The sequence below is a fragment of the Erithacus rubecula genome (genome assembly GCF_903797595.1).
Source record: "Erithacus rubecula genome assembly, chromosome: 5".
NCBI lineage: Eukaryota > Metazoa > Chordata > Aves > Passeriformes > Muscicapidae > Erithacus > Erithacus rubecula.
The window spans coordinates 23976910-23990689 of NC_136687.1; the positions used below are offsets into that span (position 1 = coordinate 23976910).

The following is a 13780-nucleotide window of genomic DNA, read 5'->3' on the forward strand; positions in this document are numbered from 1 at the left end:
TAGCATGAGAAAAAGAAAGCACTTCTTCAAGAAAGAGGAGGCTTCCTCCTTTTGAACATGAAAGAAAACATTAAGCAAAGCAGTGTGGGAATCCAAACATGTCTAAAACTGATTACTGAAATACTCAAATGTGAGAATGATAGAATGTATTAAGCTTGGTTACTCTTAATAATTTCACTGGAAATAAATACTGAAGAAGGCTTCAGTAAGACTGTGGAGACATTGGCCTCCAGCAGAGGGGACAGGGCATGCAACTTGCAAGAGAGAGTTCAGATAATGCTGAACATTTCATCACAACCAAATTCATTTAAATATGTATTCATTCTACCATATATATACCTGTAAAGAGAGAAAGAGAGTGTATATATACATATGTATGTATGAGCATATATGCATATATACATGCACTACCATAATGCCATATTCATGTGAACAATTAGTTTGACTTAGGACACATTGACAGTAAATTATAGACTACAAATTAGTTGGTTCCAAACAATAGTTAATATTCAGTTTATTTACACACACATGCAGTATGGTATCTTCTGTTATGAGCAGAAAGGGTAGATCACTGTATGTACAGACAAGAGACAGAAACAGGATCCTTTCTTAAACACACTCAGGAAATTCTTTCATTTACAACCCCCCCTGTATAGAATTGTGTGTTTAAGTGAAGGAAGGACAAATTTGTGCTTGAACATTTCAAGACAAATACTCACCATTTTGTATAAATAAATGAATTCAATTTATATATTTACAATACATACAGCATATAAATTATTTTATAATTAATCCAAAACATGGTACTATGGTTCACTGACAGCAAGTTGTGCTTAATCTTGGACTTATTTTTCATTAGTAACATGAAGACTAAGCATGGGAGGTAAACCCAGCTTACAATGACTCCAGGTATATCACAGCTCACAAAGCAGAGCTTTTAGAGTGTTATGTCAAACTGAGAGCTGTGCTGGTAACAATTTACTGTGTGCAAATGAAAGAAGAGCATTTCATCTTCTTGATAAATGCCCATCAATCAAGATAAATAATGTTTCTGGAGGATCTCCAGAAACATTTCAGTGCCAGTAAAAAGCTATTTATAGATACCTTCCATTTTTAAGCATGCAAATCACTACTAATACTACTCCCCATGTAAAGAGAAACCCCAAAACCTGGACTGTATGTACATGAACCCAACCCACAAAATGCAAATGAGGTTCCTGGCCTCTGGCCACATTTTCTCCCTCCATAAAGAACTCAATTTTACAGCTATGTAATGCTAACTTTTCAGAGAAAATACAGAGATTGCTAATATTGCTGAAGATACGGTGTTCATTTCAAAACATCGTGTCAAACTCTCCTTGTTCTGGAGTGGTTCTCCACACTGCTTAGCAGCACCAAACAGCTTACAGGATCAAGCCCTTAAAAAGAAACTATGAAGCCACATATCTCTGGGAAGTGCCTTATTTCCTCTGCTTGTGCTGCTGCTGCCTTTTTTCAAAAAGCATCTTCACCCTCAGCAATGTCAAGGATTGCATGAAGCAACTCTTCAAAAGTCGGGCGTTCCTCTGGTTTCTAAAAATAAAAAGCATGCACAGCTGTGATCAGAAATCAATGAAGTTGTGTTGATTTGGATAAATTACTGGTCATATAATCGTTCTTTGGCAAGGAATTTAGCATTTCATTAGGTATGTCTTGTCTGGATTTTGGGATGTGTCACAATCTCAGTAAGCAACACCTTTATGCTTTGAAAAAGGCATAAATAGGTGTTGCTGGACTACACTCTTCATATAATTCATTATTTTGCATAGTTTTACACTTTCTTTATTTTTCTTCCCCATTCCTACCCTTCCCCAATGAACTGCTCCAATCTTTCTTTATGCAAGATGTTCATGCTCCTAAGAATTTTGGGTGTCATTCTCGGATGCCTCTTTTATATCAACTTTATTTCCTGACCTCTGAAATGAGAAATGATTTTTTTTTTTTACTAAATGCCTTCACATACTTAATCTGACAGTCCATTCATTTCACAGAAATTTGTTCAGTGCTTTATCTTATCACAGCTCTAGTTGAGCTGCAAACCAGGAGGAGATTTTTGTCTTAAGAATAAACACATGAATGGCTGAGAGACCTGGATGAACTCAGAATGCTGCTCTAGGAGAGACAACTGCTGTTTCAAGATCAACTTTTATTTCAATTCAAAGACAAAAAAAACCCAATGAAAAAAATATATAAATATATACCTCCTGCCAGCACATCATCATCATTTCATACATCTGCTTACAGGCCAGTTTGGGCCGATACAAGCGATGTCCTTGGCTAACCATTGTTACCACTTCATAGTTAGAGCTTTTCTCAAAGGGCATTTTTCCTTCTGTATATACTTCCCACATTAAAACACCTGGGGGAAAAAGAAAATAAAAAATTAGCTTCTTAAACATATGTGTTTATTTTGAGCCCTGGACTCAGGATTTCTGATAGATAAATAGTTTGAGATCCATATTCTAGACACTTTTTGCATGTGTCATCATTGAAAATGTCTTATTCTAGTATGGGTTTAAATGAAAAACAGAACTAAATGTGCCTGTGGAATTTTATCACTAATAAAACCATGGCAAATGGTTTATCTGAGCTTCCTCTCAGGTGCCTGAATCCTTCCCAATAACCAGAGCTTAATTGCTATTAATAAAATATAAAAAATACACTTTCTTTCCCTGATAAATATCTTACCGAATGACCAGACATCTGACTTGCTGCTGAATCGGCTGTAATTAAAGACTTCTGGGGGGCACCATTTCACAGGAAATTTAGCCCCTGAAGAACTTGTGTATTGGTCATCAAGGACATACCTAAAAAACACCAAACAAACAAAGAAAAACAAAATAAAATCCCCAAACAACAAAAAACAAACAAACAAACCACAACAAAACCAAAAAAATACAGACATTAAATCCTTCTACTAGCCTCCAAACCTGCAAATTTTAATTTAGATTTGGATTGGAATATTAGAAGCTCATATTGCCACCTAATGGCCAAGGGTGTTAGCATCACATGATGAAGTAGCTTCCCTGGGGCAGCACTGAAGCTTCAGCCACAGCTCTGTTTATTTTTCATATCACCCCAGAGTCCTTGCTTGGGATGTATTAGCTATACAACACAGATCTAGGCCACTGCAAGCTAAACATCTCTATTATGAGAGAAAATGAGGCAAAAGAGGAAATTTCATGTTCTGTTTTTCATCAGCCAGTCCGAGTTCTGTTGTCAGGGGACACAGAAGCTCAGCAACACAGAGATGTGGCAGAAGCCAAACCACGGTGCTTTAACACCTTTTTGGAAGAGTTGCCTCACCAACACATCACCCACGCAGGTGCTAACAAGGGCAGGAAATTAACCCCCCTCTAGATCTCAGCATCTCCCAGCCCTTCAGCCAGCACAACTCTGAACCATCCATCCCAAGAGAATCCCAAGCTCACTGAACAGCCTCTTTCTAACATCTATTTATCAAAATTAACTATTATCTCTGCAGCAGCTCAGCTCTCTGAAACTCAAGCTGTTTTTTTAAATGAGTTAGGAAATCAACTCAGAACAAGCAAGCATTGAAGGCACTAGAAAAAGGCAAAAACAAACCCCATCGAAGGCTGCTCCCTAGAGAGGTCAAAAAAAGATCATTCCTGTATGCAATTGCACTTGGTCTGTGCTCTCTTTGGGCTATGTACAAGGGAAAGGTGAATTTTTCCAAATGCCCATAAATACCTTTGCACACTCACACATACCTTGTCATTCCAAAATCTGAGACTTTGACCACTCCTGAGTCGCTCACCAAACAGTTCCTGGCAGCCTGCAAGGGGAATGGTTAGAGCTGGATGAAAAACCTGGAGTCTCTTGCAGACAAATTACAGCAATCTAATCAGGTCTTTGTCTTCATTGCTTAGAAAGTTAAGCCATTTACCAAATTCAGTGGTGTATTCTCATTATAATAAGTACATGTGCATCTTCTCTTGATAGCACCATTTTCACAACTATACTCTTGTGTAAAAGAACACCAAAAAAAAATAACACCTCAAGGGATTAATGTTGGGTGAAAATGGCACCTTTCTCACAGAAGGGAGATAGGCTATTATATCAGCACAAAATGCTACTATTTATAAGAATTTCAGGGAGATTTTATTGCATTTTCTTGGGAGAGAAAAACCTCTCATGATTTTCTGTACAGAGCAGTTTTAGAGACTTGACTAGACTGTAAAGAGCCACTCAATTTTCTGCAACAACAGAAGCAGTTTCAAGCAAGCAGGTTGTTTCAAAAAGGAATAGGTATGTTCAAAAACAAAAATTTCAAAGAGGAGTATGCTGCCTAATGGGATGTTACCAGATCTCTGTGAATAAAGCTGTTCCTCTCCAGGTACTCCATTCCCTCACACACATCTTGGCACATAGTAAGCAGAGTGTCTTTGCTCAAAACTCCCCGTTTTTGTCTCAGGTAATTGAGGAGGCAGCCGTGCTCCATGAACTCTGTCACGATGTAAATGGGCCTCTGCTGTGTGCACACACCATACAGCTGAACTAGTTTAGGATGTGTTAGCTTCCTGAAAAGATTGAGATCATGTTGTTATTACTTCCTCCACCCAGTGCTAGCTCTCCAGCACACAAAACTGCAGAAATACCACCTCCCCCAGCATTTATTTATAACCAGTGTACAGCATCAGAGGCCTAGGACTGGAAATCAAAGCGCCAAGCACACAACTCACATCATGACTTTAGCTTCTTCAATGAAGTCCTCCTCATACATGGCCCCTTCCCGGATTGCCTTGATGGCCACCTTGTACTGAGCCCTCCACTTGCCCAGGCGCACCACGCCGAACAGACCGCTGCCCAGCTCCCTCATGAACGTCAGCTCTGAGGGATTGATCTCCCACTTCTCTGCAAAACACAACAATCCACCAACAGTTCAGGGACCTGCTGAGCTGGCAGAGGATAAGGAAGAGGAAAAGGAAACTGGACTAGCAGCAAATTAAGGAATTTAGGTAGAAAATATCTTAGAATTAACTTGAAAACTGAACTCTTCCAACACATCACAAAACAAACTTTTAGGTAGACATGACCTTTAAGCAACTCCTGACTAACACATAAGTCAAAATTCAAACTTTCCTGAGGCCAGTAATTACACACTGATACTATCAGATTTGATTTCATCAAAATGCCACCACAGAAAGTTGTGCCAATGCATAGAAATGGCTCATATCACCATGCTTGAAAAAATGGCTATTTGAAATTCATATTTTAAAAAAGTAACCCCTCAACAAAGATCAAAGGGTCAAGTTTGAGTCAGAAGTCTGGAGACTAATGAAGGAACCAAAGGCACAGCTCTCTAATAAGGCAGAGCTCAAGATATCCATGAAGAAATAATGGAGGAAAATATCAAATTCTCCTGGAGCACCAGTGGCACATTCTGCCTCTCCTCACTACAGTCCCTGGCACACCACCAGCCTTGGTGCCTCTGCATGCTGATACTCTGTGCAGGGGTCTTGAAAGTACAGCTTGGACCAGCCTAAGTTCATATAGCCTACCACACCACAGAATCAGGTATTTTCAGAGCTTTTAGAAAGCACTGTAGTATCTCAGCATACAAAAAATCACTAGAATATGTGTAGATGAACAAAAGAGACAATCACCATAGCTGAATCCTGCTGTTGTTGGGGCTGTTGTCTTCTTTGGGGTCACTGGGTAACGCAGCCTGGTAACGAGACCTGAGGTTCAATGATAATTCAAGAGACACAGTTTACTTCTGAAACAGCACCAGGCAGCAACTCAGCCTCTTGCTCACTGCAGACTCCAATTAAGAACATGTAGAAAAATCAGTTGTAATAAATGAAAAATGGAAGTATGTTTTTGGGGTGTATTTTCTAGAATGTCATCAGGAAATGCTGGGCCATCTGAGCTTGATGTAAAGATCTGGAAACTATAGCTCATAAGTGAAATTTATACACAGACCAGATTTGGAAAAAAGAAATATTAGTACTGTGCTTTGAATCCAATTCCTATACTCCCCCCATTCCATCATACAGTGGGCAGAGACCAGCAACAGCCACGAGCTATGGATCTGGAGTAGGGATTTTCTGAACAACACAGTTCTCCTCAACTGTTTGCTGTATGGGAAGGTTAGATTATTTCAAGTGGCAGTGACCAGCAGGTGTAAAAAGCAAAGACCTGGAGAGAGTTCTGGGGAAGTACCATCCCTATCCATCTACTGTGGGTTAAAAGCATTATGTGGAGCTAAAGGAACAATTTTTCCTGACTTGATACAACTATTCTCCTGTTACTCTGGGGTAGTAACATTTTATATATCATATATATAAATAGATGTGTGTGTATATATATATATACACACACATATATATATACACGAACACACAAAGAAAAAAAGAAAAAAAAACCAAAAAAAAAAAAAAAACAAAAAAAACCCCCACCAAACAAACAAACAAAACAAAACACAAAGTTTCAAATTACTGTCTATATTGAAATAATGTGAAAGTGCAGTTTCATGGCTTCAAGAAAATGGCTTTCAAGGAAAGATCCACAACCCCCCCCCCCCCCCCCGCAAAATTCATGAAAACAATAAAATATCCCAAACTCCTTTTCAAATCAACCTTAAGTGACAGAAAGAATCCAGTCCATCTACCTGCTGCATTATGGCTGTGATATTCAATTATTTCTGGGATGGAATTAAAGAGATGTTTTTCTGCGAGGTAGTACTGTTTTGGTGATGTCACTGTTTCTTTTATATGATAGTGTCTTATTCCTGATGAACCTTCCCTGGAAAAATAATTAACAACAACAAAAATTAGTAATAATATCATGTCATTTGTTGTGAATTTTTTAAGAGGAGCGCGTTGACAAGAAAATAAAGTGAAAGGGCCAGCACAGGTGCCCAGTACCACACACTTTGGGAACAGCTTGAATATCAAATATCCAAAGCACTGGCAACTCGCCTTCATCTCACTGCTCAAGTTGAAGATTAACCCAGAAAAGGTTAATTTTCAGCCCAGTGAGCTCCCCAGTCCAGCTCACACCTGTAGACACAAATGCAGGTTGGGAAGAGAGAAGAAACCAAATGGGGTGGGAGAGCAAAACCTCCTTTGGGTGGGGATTAAGGTCGACACTGGATTAAACCAAATGGGATCTAATGGAGTTGAGAAGCCCATTTTAGTCCCCCATCTTTTCTATCACAGCAGCTTTTGTTTCTTCACTGAGCCTTCTCCTGGCTTTCCCCAGCAAATGCATTTGGGTACAGATACAAACAGATTCAGACAATACAAGGTGTGCAGAGATGCCATAGAAACTCACCCTCCAAATTTTGTATAAAGGGAAACAGTATACAGGCCAGGCTGGCTGGAGTCTCTCACCACAAAACCACCTTCTTTATCCTAAAACACAGGCACATTGACAGTTTTGAGCAACTGGTTTTAAGCATAAATCTTTCACTTGGTTCCAGGATATGCACTTGCCAAAATAAGCCTTTGCTTTAACTAAAGCAGCTATTTAAAGTGAATTTCACAGTTGATACTGAAGGCTGATGTGCTCACCTCATTTCTGAGGAGCTGCTCTGCCTTGCTTCTGTTCAGGTTTCGGCTGTACCACCTGCAACACAACATCAGTAAGTAAAACTTCCCCAAGGTGCATGATTTACCTAAACTGCTTTAAGCAAAGTATTTTGAAGCTAGAGATTAAATAATATAATGATAAATGAAGATCAAGAATTTAACCTTTGATAACATGCAAAAATCAGTCTCTACTACACTGTGGAGCTACCCCATAAAAAGCTCTTAAAGAAATCCAAGGAGATCCCAACAAAGCCCATAAAACTCAGAGAACTGATGTAGGTTTTTGGAAAAAAAGACTTGTCAAACATGTCCAGGCTGATGGCAGTAGCTGCTGTGAAGAGCAGCCCAAGGGGAAGGCTGGCAGCCCTGGGGAAGCAGTTGCCTGCACACCAGTCAAACCACCCCTGGAGCTGGCTGTCACACTGCTCTGCCATCCAGTGTCCCCATCCTGCTGGGCTCCCAGGGAGGACCCACCTAGCAAAGGGGAGGCTGAAACTATGAATGAAGTGCCGTGGCTGCACATCTCTGAGCTCTGTGCTGCATGGGCAGGTTAAAGCAGCTGCAGAAGCACTGGCATGTCAGCCAATCACAGAGAATAATTAGAAAAGGAACACCAGGCAGTTTGCAACTGGTGTGGTGGAGTTGTTTTGAGCTATGCTGTTATTACAGTAACCAAGCAGGGAAGTGGCACAGCAGCCTTTAATCAGATCCTGACTGTTCTGGAGATAGTGGTTTCTTGCAGTTGGTACATGACCTGGAGTAATGCTCCCTGGACTGTGCAGAGACTCAGAATTTTGGCCCCAAGGTGGTAAAAGCACAAAGTGGCTGGACCAGATAAGGCAGTCCAGTTCCTTCCTTCCCTTTCTGCCAGCCCTGCAGCCCAGCCCAGAGCTGAGCAGAGCTCATAGCAAGAGTTTCTAAGATGAGAAAGCAACAAAGAATTCCCTCTAGTCAAGCTAAGGGCAAAATCCCAGATGAAATTCTGCCTTCTGTCAAAACATGGCAAGTAGGAGCCATGAACTATATGTATATATGAATATGTAGCTGAGAGTAAAGTTTTGGAGCTACTAATGTAGCTTTGAAAATTGGTTTTATTTATTATTTTCTTACACCTCCATTTTATCTAAAAGTCATGAAGTATGTCCTAAATTCCCAGGCACAACAGTTCATCCTATAATGATGTTTGAATATCCAGAATAGGTTTGGAGATTTTGTTAAATTTTACCCTGATGTTCTTAAATAAGTGCTCCCTAATTAAACATCAACTGGAAAAAGCATTTTAAAAAAAGAAAAGCTGTTAAGTTACATGCATCCACTGAAACCTGAAAGGCATCAAATTACATATTTTCTTGAAAACTAAAGCTTCCAAAATATCCAATCTTTTATATTATTTGGAGTGATTGCCTCTGTTTTCTCCTACAAACTTTGGATTTACATGTCACTTTACTATTAAAACATTATTCAGTACACATACAATGCTAAATTTCCTTCAAAATTTCCCTTTGTCTATCAGAAAGTTAAGAGGGATTTTTTTTGCTTTAACCATTATAGCCTGAATACTACATGCCTGATGGCTGTCTTGCTGACTTGACCCTATATCATAAACCCCAACATAACCAATGAGGAGAATTTGAAAAAAAAAAAAAAAAAAAAAAAAAAAAAAAAAAAAAAAAAAAAACAAAAACCCTATTTTAGATGTTTAAGTTCAACCTCTAGGTGCTACCATATGTGAACAGTTGCTTTCAAAATGCTAAAAACACATTGTCATTCTTGAAGCATAGGTTTCATTTTATGACATTCCAAATTTTAATTCAAGCATTCACATACTCATATTGATCAAGGTTGTTGGACTTCTTTCCTGTTACATAGTTGCTTGGAATATATCCTTGTTTCCTAAAAAAATCCAGAATATATCATCTGAGTGAAAACATGTAAAATTGCATGCCTAGAAGACAGTTGTTTCATTCTGCTAATTACCAGATGTCTCTCAATGTAATTTATTAATTACTAATCCATCCACTCTACTACTGATTATTCAGAAACCAATTTTCTGCATCAGGGCTTCCACATAAACTTTCAGAACTCCTAGAAAAGTGTCATGGGCAGCAGAAGTGTCCAAGAAAACCAGCAGAAGTGTCAAAGGAGAGTGAGTAACGCTCTGTCACTCTTCTGCACTCAGAAGTCTCAGTCAGTCATGGGAAATATGTTTGGAGCCTGGCACAGCCTGATAACTCACAATTACCCATAACATATGGCAGGAACCTGATAAATATTGAAATATGAAAACTTTCATCTTTGAAACCGCAGGGAAAATTCTAATACAGGGAATGTGAACTTGTAGTCATTACAGCATCTCACTGCAATTCTCTCTCAACTTATTCAAAGATTGTCCCTAATGATCCAGCTATTAAATAAAATTATAATTATTGCAGTCTGGAAGTTGGAGCCTGCTGAACTAAATGTTAACCATATTGCTCCCTAATGACATGTTCCCCAGGGAAGTGGGAATACTTTACCAGTCTAGTGAGGTTTTAAAGGATGGCTGGTGCTTTAATTGGGGAACCATAAAATTGGAAAGTAGTGTAATTGGAAAGGCTTCCAATTCTGCAACTGTCTTTGCACTTAGGCCCCCCAATCAAGTACTGCACTTCTAAAAATCGGTTTCTGCATGAGAATATATGGATCAGATTTCAAAGCCTGAGCCTGATGTCGGGTCTAATGCAGTTATTTGTTGACACACAGCTAATATAAACTTCTACAATAAGAAAATAGACTTATGAACTTAATAAGAAAAAATAAGGAACTAATTTTTACCCGTATTTGTCCCTTGCCTTCCACCAATGAATGTCGTTCTTCTCAATCACTGTATATTCTTCACCTTTCTCCAATCTTAAATCGTGGTGTTCTGTAGGTTCAAAGTCATACATTGCTACCACTGTCTCCTCCTCTTCATTCCCATTTTCTTCAACTGGAGGAGCAGGTGGTGGAGGCCTTCTCTGAAAACAACACAACATTATTGAATTATCATCCCATGCTGCTCCATCTTTGCACCCCTCTCACCCTTTCCATCACACCTGGAGGCAAAAGCTGGGCTAGTCCTGTGGTGGCCTGGGGCCAGCTGGGGTCTGTGGCAGCAAATCACACAGGTGCCATGCATGGGGCTGGCTTGTGCTGCAGCCCTGCCAAAGCTGCCTGGCTTTTTTTTTTTTTTTTTTTTTTTTTTGCCCACATCTTCCACCAGCAGTAAAGATATAGCTAATAGGTGCAGCTAAATTTCAGTGGGATTTTTTTCACCCTGAGATAGAGCATGATGCCCATTGATGGATACAGAAACAGACCTTTGCTCCAGTATTTTGAGTAATGTAAGCACTTTTTCAAAAAGCAGTAATTATCTAGTCAATATTTTAAAGATTCTACCTACCACACTTTTTTCTGGTATTGAAGAGGACAATCTCATTACATCTAAAAAAAAAAAAACCACACAGGAGAGGATTTATACCTATTCATTTAGATATAAATTTAAAACTAAATAAAAGGTTAACATTTCAGATAATATTTGTATATCTTAAGCCTTCAGTATGGCTCAGAAATTCAGAAAGCAAGGACAAATCCAATTAAGCTATAGGTGCTTAAAACTACCACAGATTTGGCAACATCTATACCACAGCAGAGCATGCCACAGAGAGCTCTGAACCAGTACACAGATGCAAAATTGTATGAGAAATAAAAAAGAGATAGAGATAAAAAGGGCATAAGAAAATAAAGCAGTGTTCTCATCATTATGATCTAAAAGTCTGTTGGTATTAACATCTGCCCTTTTAAAAAACATAAACCCCCTGACCCTTCCTTTGCTAAATAATGCATAACAGTTGTATGTATTTTCTTATTACATCTCTCAGATCCAAAATTATTTTTCTCCTGCATTACTTTTTTTACACATTAAAACGGTTAAGCTATAGATCATGCTTTTCATTTTGCTGAATCAGATCAGCCATGAGCCACCTGTTTATTCTGCAAGTCTTCTAATGCAACTCAATCCCCAGGTCCCTCTGATTGTCTGTGCAGACATAAGAAACCATTGGGGACCACAGATTTAACTGGGACATAACAATGGCTCAATTTCTTTCCCTACTACAGAATTTTCCTTAAATTGAGGACTGAACAATTACTAGATCCTTTGTTGGACAATACTGGTTCATCCAGATTCAGGACAGGAACATTTACAAACCTCTGAAGAAACCCAGTCCAGTGTATGCAAATACATGAAACCTTCTTGCATCATTTTTGCCTTGGTGTAGTAACACTGAATGCAATGCAGTTATTATTCTTTCACATGGATATGCAGAGATTTTAATAAATAACTGAAGAGCTGACAAGATTTGTAGCTGAATCTTTTTCACCATAAGGTTTTATCCTCTGTCTGAGATAAACACTTGGTCAAATAAATTTCAAATGGGAGAAAAAAAACCAAACAAAATTCAGCCACTTCAATAATTCCTTTCAGATTTCTCCAAATTTTTTTGCTATTTTATTTTTATTTTGCTAATTTAATTTTTATTTGCTTTTCTATTTTTTACATAATACTAGATTATTAATTTTTATTTACTTTAGGTACAGTATCAGTGACTTACTCTGCTCTACAAATTTGCCTAACACCCATGGCATTCAGATGCAATGACAGAATCATATCAAAAAGCAGAAAAATACGCCAGAAGAACTTAATAAGAAAACATATGTACTTACTGTTTTCAAAAAGACTATATTTTTCACAGCCAGGTGCTAATTTTTCTGTCTGCCTGCAGCATTGATAAATTCCCTCTGTCCAGAATTTAGGATGATATTTTACCATTATATTGCTGTTGTTCTTTATTTCTACAAGAAAAATAGTGTATATTGAAAGATACAGTAAAAATTCTGCAAGAGGGTAACTTTTAATGCATACTACAATATCTTTGACATGAGGTATCATCTTTGCTTGCCTTACTTTAGCATAGCTTCTCTTCTTGTAAGTTTGCATGGAGGTGATACAACAATCAGAGGATTTATCTAAGGTAGTATTTTATTCCAGAAGGGAGTGCCATACTTCCCCCTGTTGCATTTGAGCTATAGGAGAGCAGTAAAAAGGATAATGTAACATAGTTCTTTGTGTAATGGAGAAACAAAAGAGAACTTTAAATAAACACACACTACACTTATATAGGGTAGTTTGTATGATAGAAAATAGGAAAGGCTCATTGGTCCAAGAAGGCAACCCCTCTTTGAAACCATGCTTTCTGCAAAACATCACGTCTCCAGCAGGTGTTTAATCATTGCTATAATTTCTTGTCCTTGAGCAGCCTGAGAAAGGCTGCTTTCTTAGCTCCCAGCTGTATCTAAACATCCCCCAACATCAATCCATCCTAGGAGGGGTTTGATGCATCTATGGAAGGAGACCCTGCACCACTGGGATCAGTCAGGCAGCTGTGTGGGCTGTGGAAGCTCTGCCTCCTCCTTTGATACTGCTGCTAGTGATTCAAATTCAACTACAAACAGTGTTGTGGAGGAAAAGACAGCTGGTATTTCTCTCTATTCAGTGGCACAATTCACAATTTTGGCCTGGAATGCTCCTTAAACCATGCTATGGGCTGGCTGAGTTTCAGAGGTCACTCCTTGCTCTCTGATTCCCAGCCCAGAAATAATTTCTTATTACTTTACAGACCATCTGTAATTAATGTGAGCATCTGATGGTGAGAGAGGGCATTAAGAGGCTAATAAAAGAACCCTTTACTCGCTGTGAAAGCAACTATCTGAGCACATCTCAGCAGAGGTACCTCTAATCTAGCTAAATCCAAAAAAAAACTTTTCAGTGATGCCATCAACTAGCTTGGATAAACTTATTAACTCTTTGTGCAAAAGCAGAGTCAAATTCTGATTACAATTGCACTTCACAAAATCAAACTAGATCAGTCTGAGTATTTGGGGCTCCCAGTACCTGTGCATGCAAGCAATGAGTTGGCCTAATAAAAAATTAAAATTGGTGGATATAAGCAGCAGAAACTCTACCATCTTTTTTTTGTAATTTGGTGTGGGTTGATGCTAGCCAGCAGCTAAGCACACATCCACGCACTCACCCACACCACAACCCAGTGGATGGGGGAAGGAATAGAAAGAACAAGAGATAAAAACTTTTTGCTTGAGATAAAGAC

The 13780-nt window shown here is 38.7% G+C and overlaps 1 protein-coding gene across 3 annotated transcripts in view; it reads right to left on the minus strand.

Moving 5' to 3' along the window:
* Positions 1–469: 469 nt before the first annotated feature.
* TEC (tec protein tyrosine kinase) overlaps positions 470–13780 on the minus strand; it is a 43597-nt gene continuing 30286 nt past the window's right edge. For 2 of the 3 annotated variants that reach the window (XM_079305571.1, XM_079305572.1), the window contains 14 exons: positions 12339–12467; positions 11017–11057; positions 10410–10591; positions 9423–9488; positions 7578–7632; positions 7339–7418; positions 6674–6807; positions 5667–5741; positions 4743–4914; positions 4364–4580; positions 3771–3835; positions 2728–2846; positions 2241–2398; positions 471–1572 (listed from right to left, as the gene is read on the minus strand). In XM_079305571.1, coding sequence (XP_079161697.1) covers positions 1495–1572; positions 2241–2398; positions 2728–2846; positions 3771–3835; positions 4364–4580; positions 4743–4914; positions 5667–5741; positions 6674–6807; positions 7339–7418; positions 7578–7632; positions 9423–9488; positions 10410–10591; positions 11017–11057; positions 12339–12467 — 1571 coding nt within the window. In that variant the 3' untranslated portion in view covers positions 471–1494. Of the gene's footprint in view, positions 1573–2240; positions 2399–2727; positions 2847–3770; positions 3836–4363; positions 4581–4742; positions 4915–5666; positions 5742–6673; positions 6808–7338; positions 7419–7577; positions 7633–9422; positions 9489–10409; positions 10592–11016; positions 11058–12338; positions 12468–13780 lie in introns of all 3 variants that reach the window. The other variant, XM_079305573.1, reaches the window with a different exon arrangement.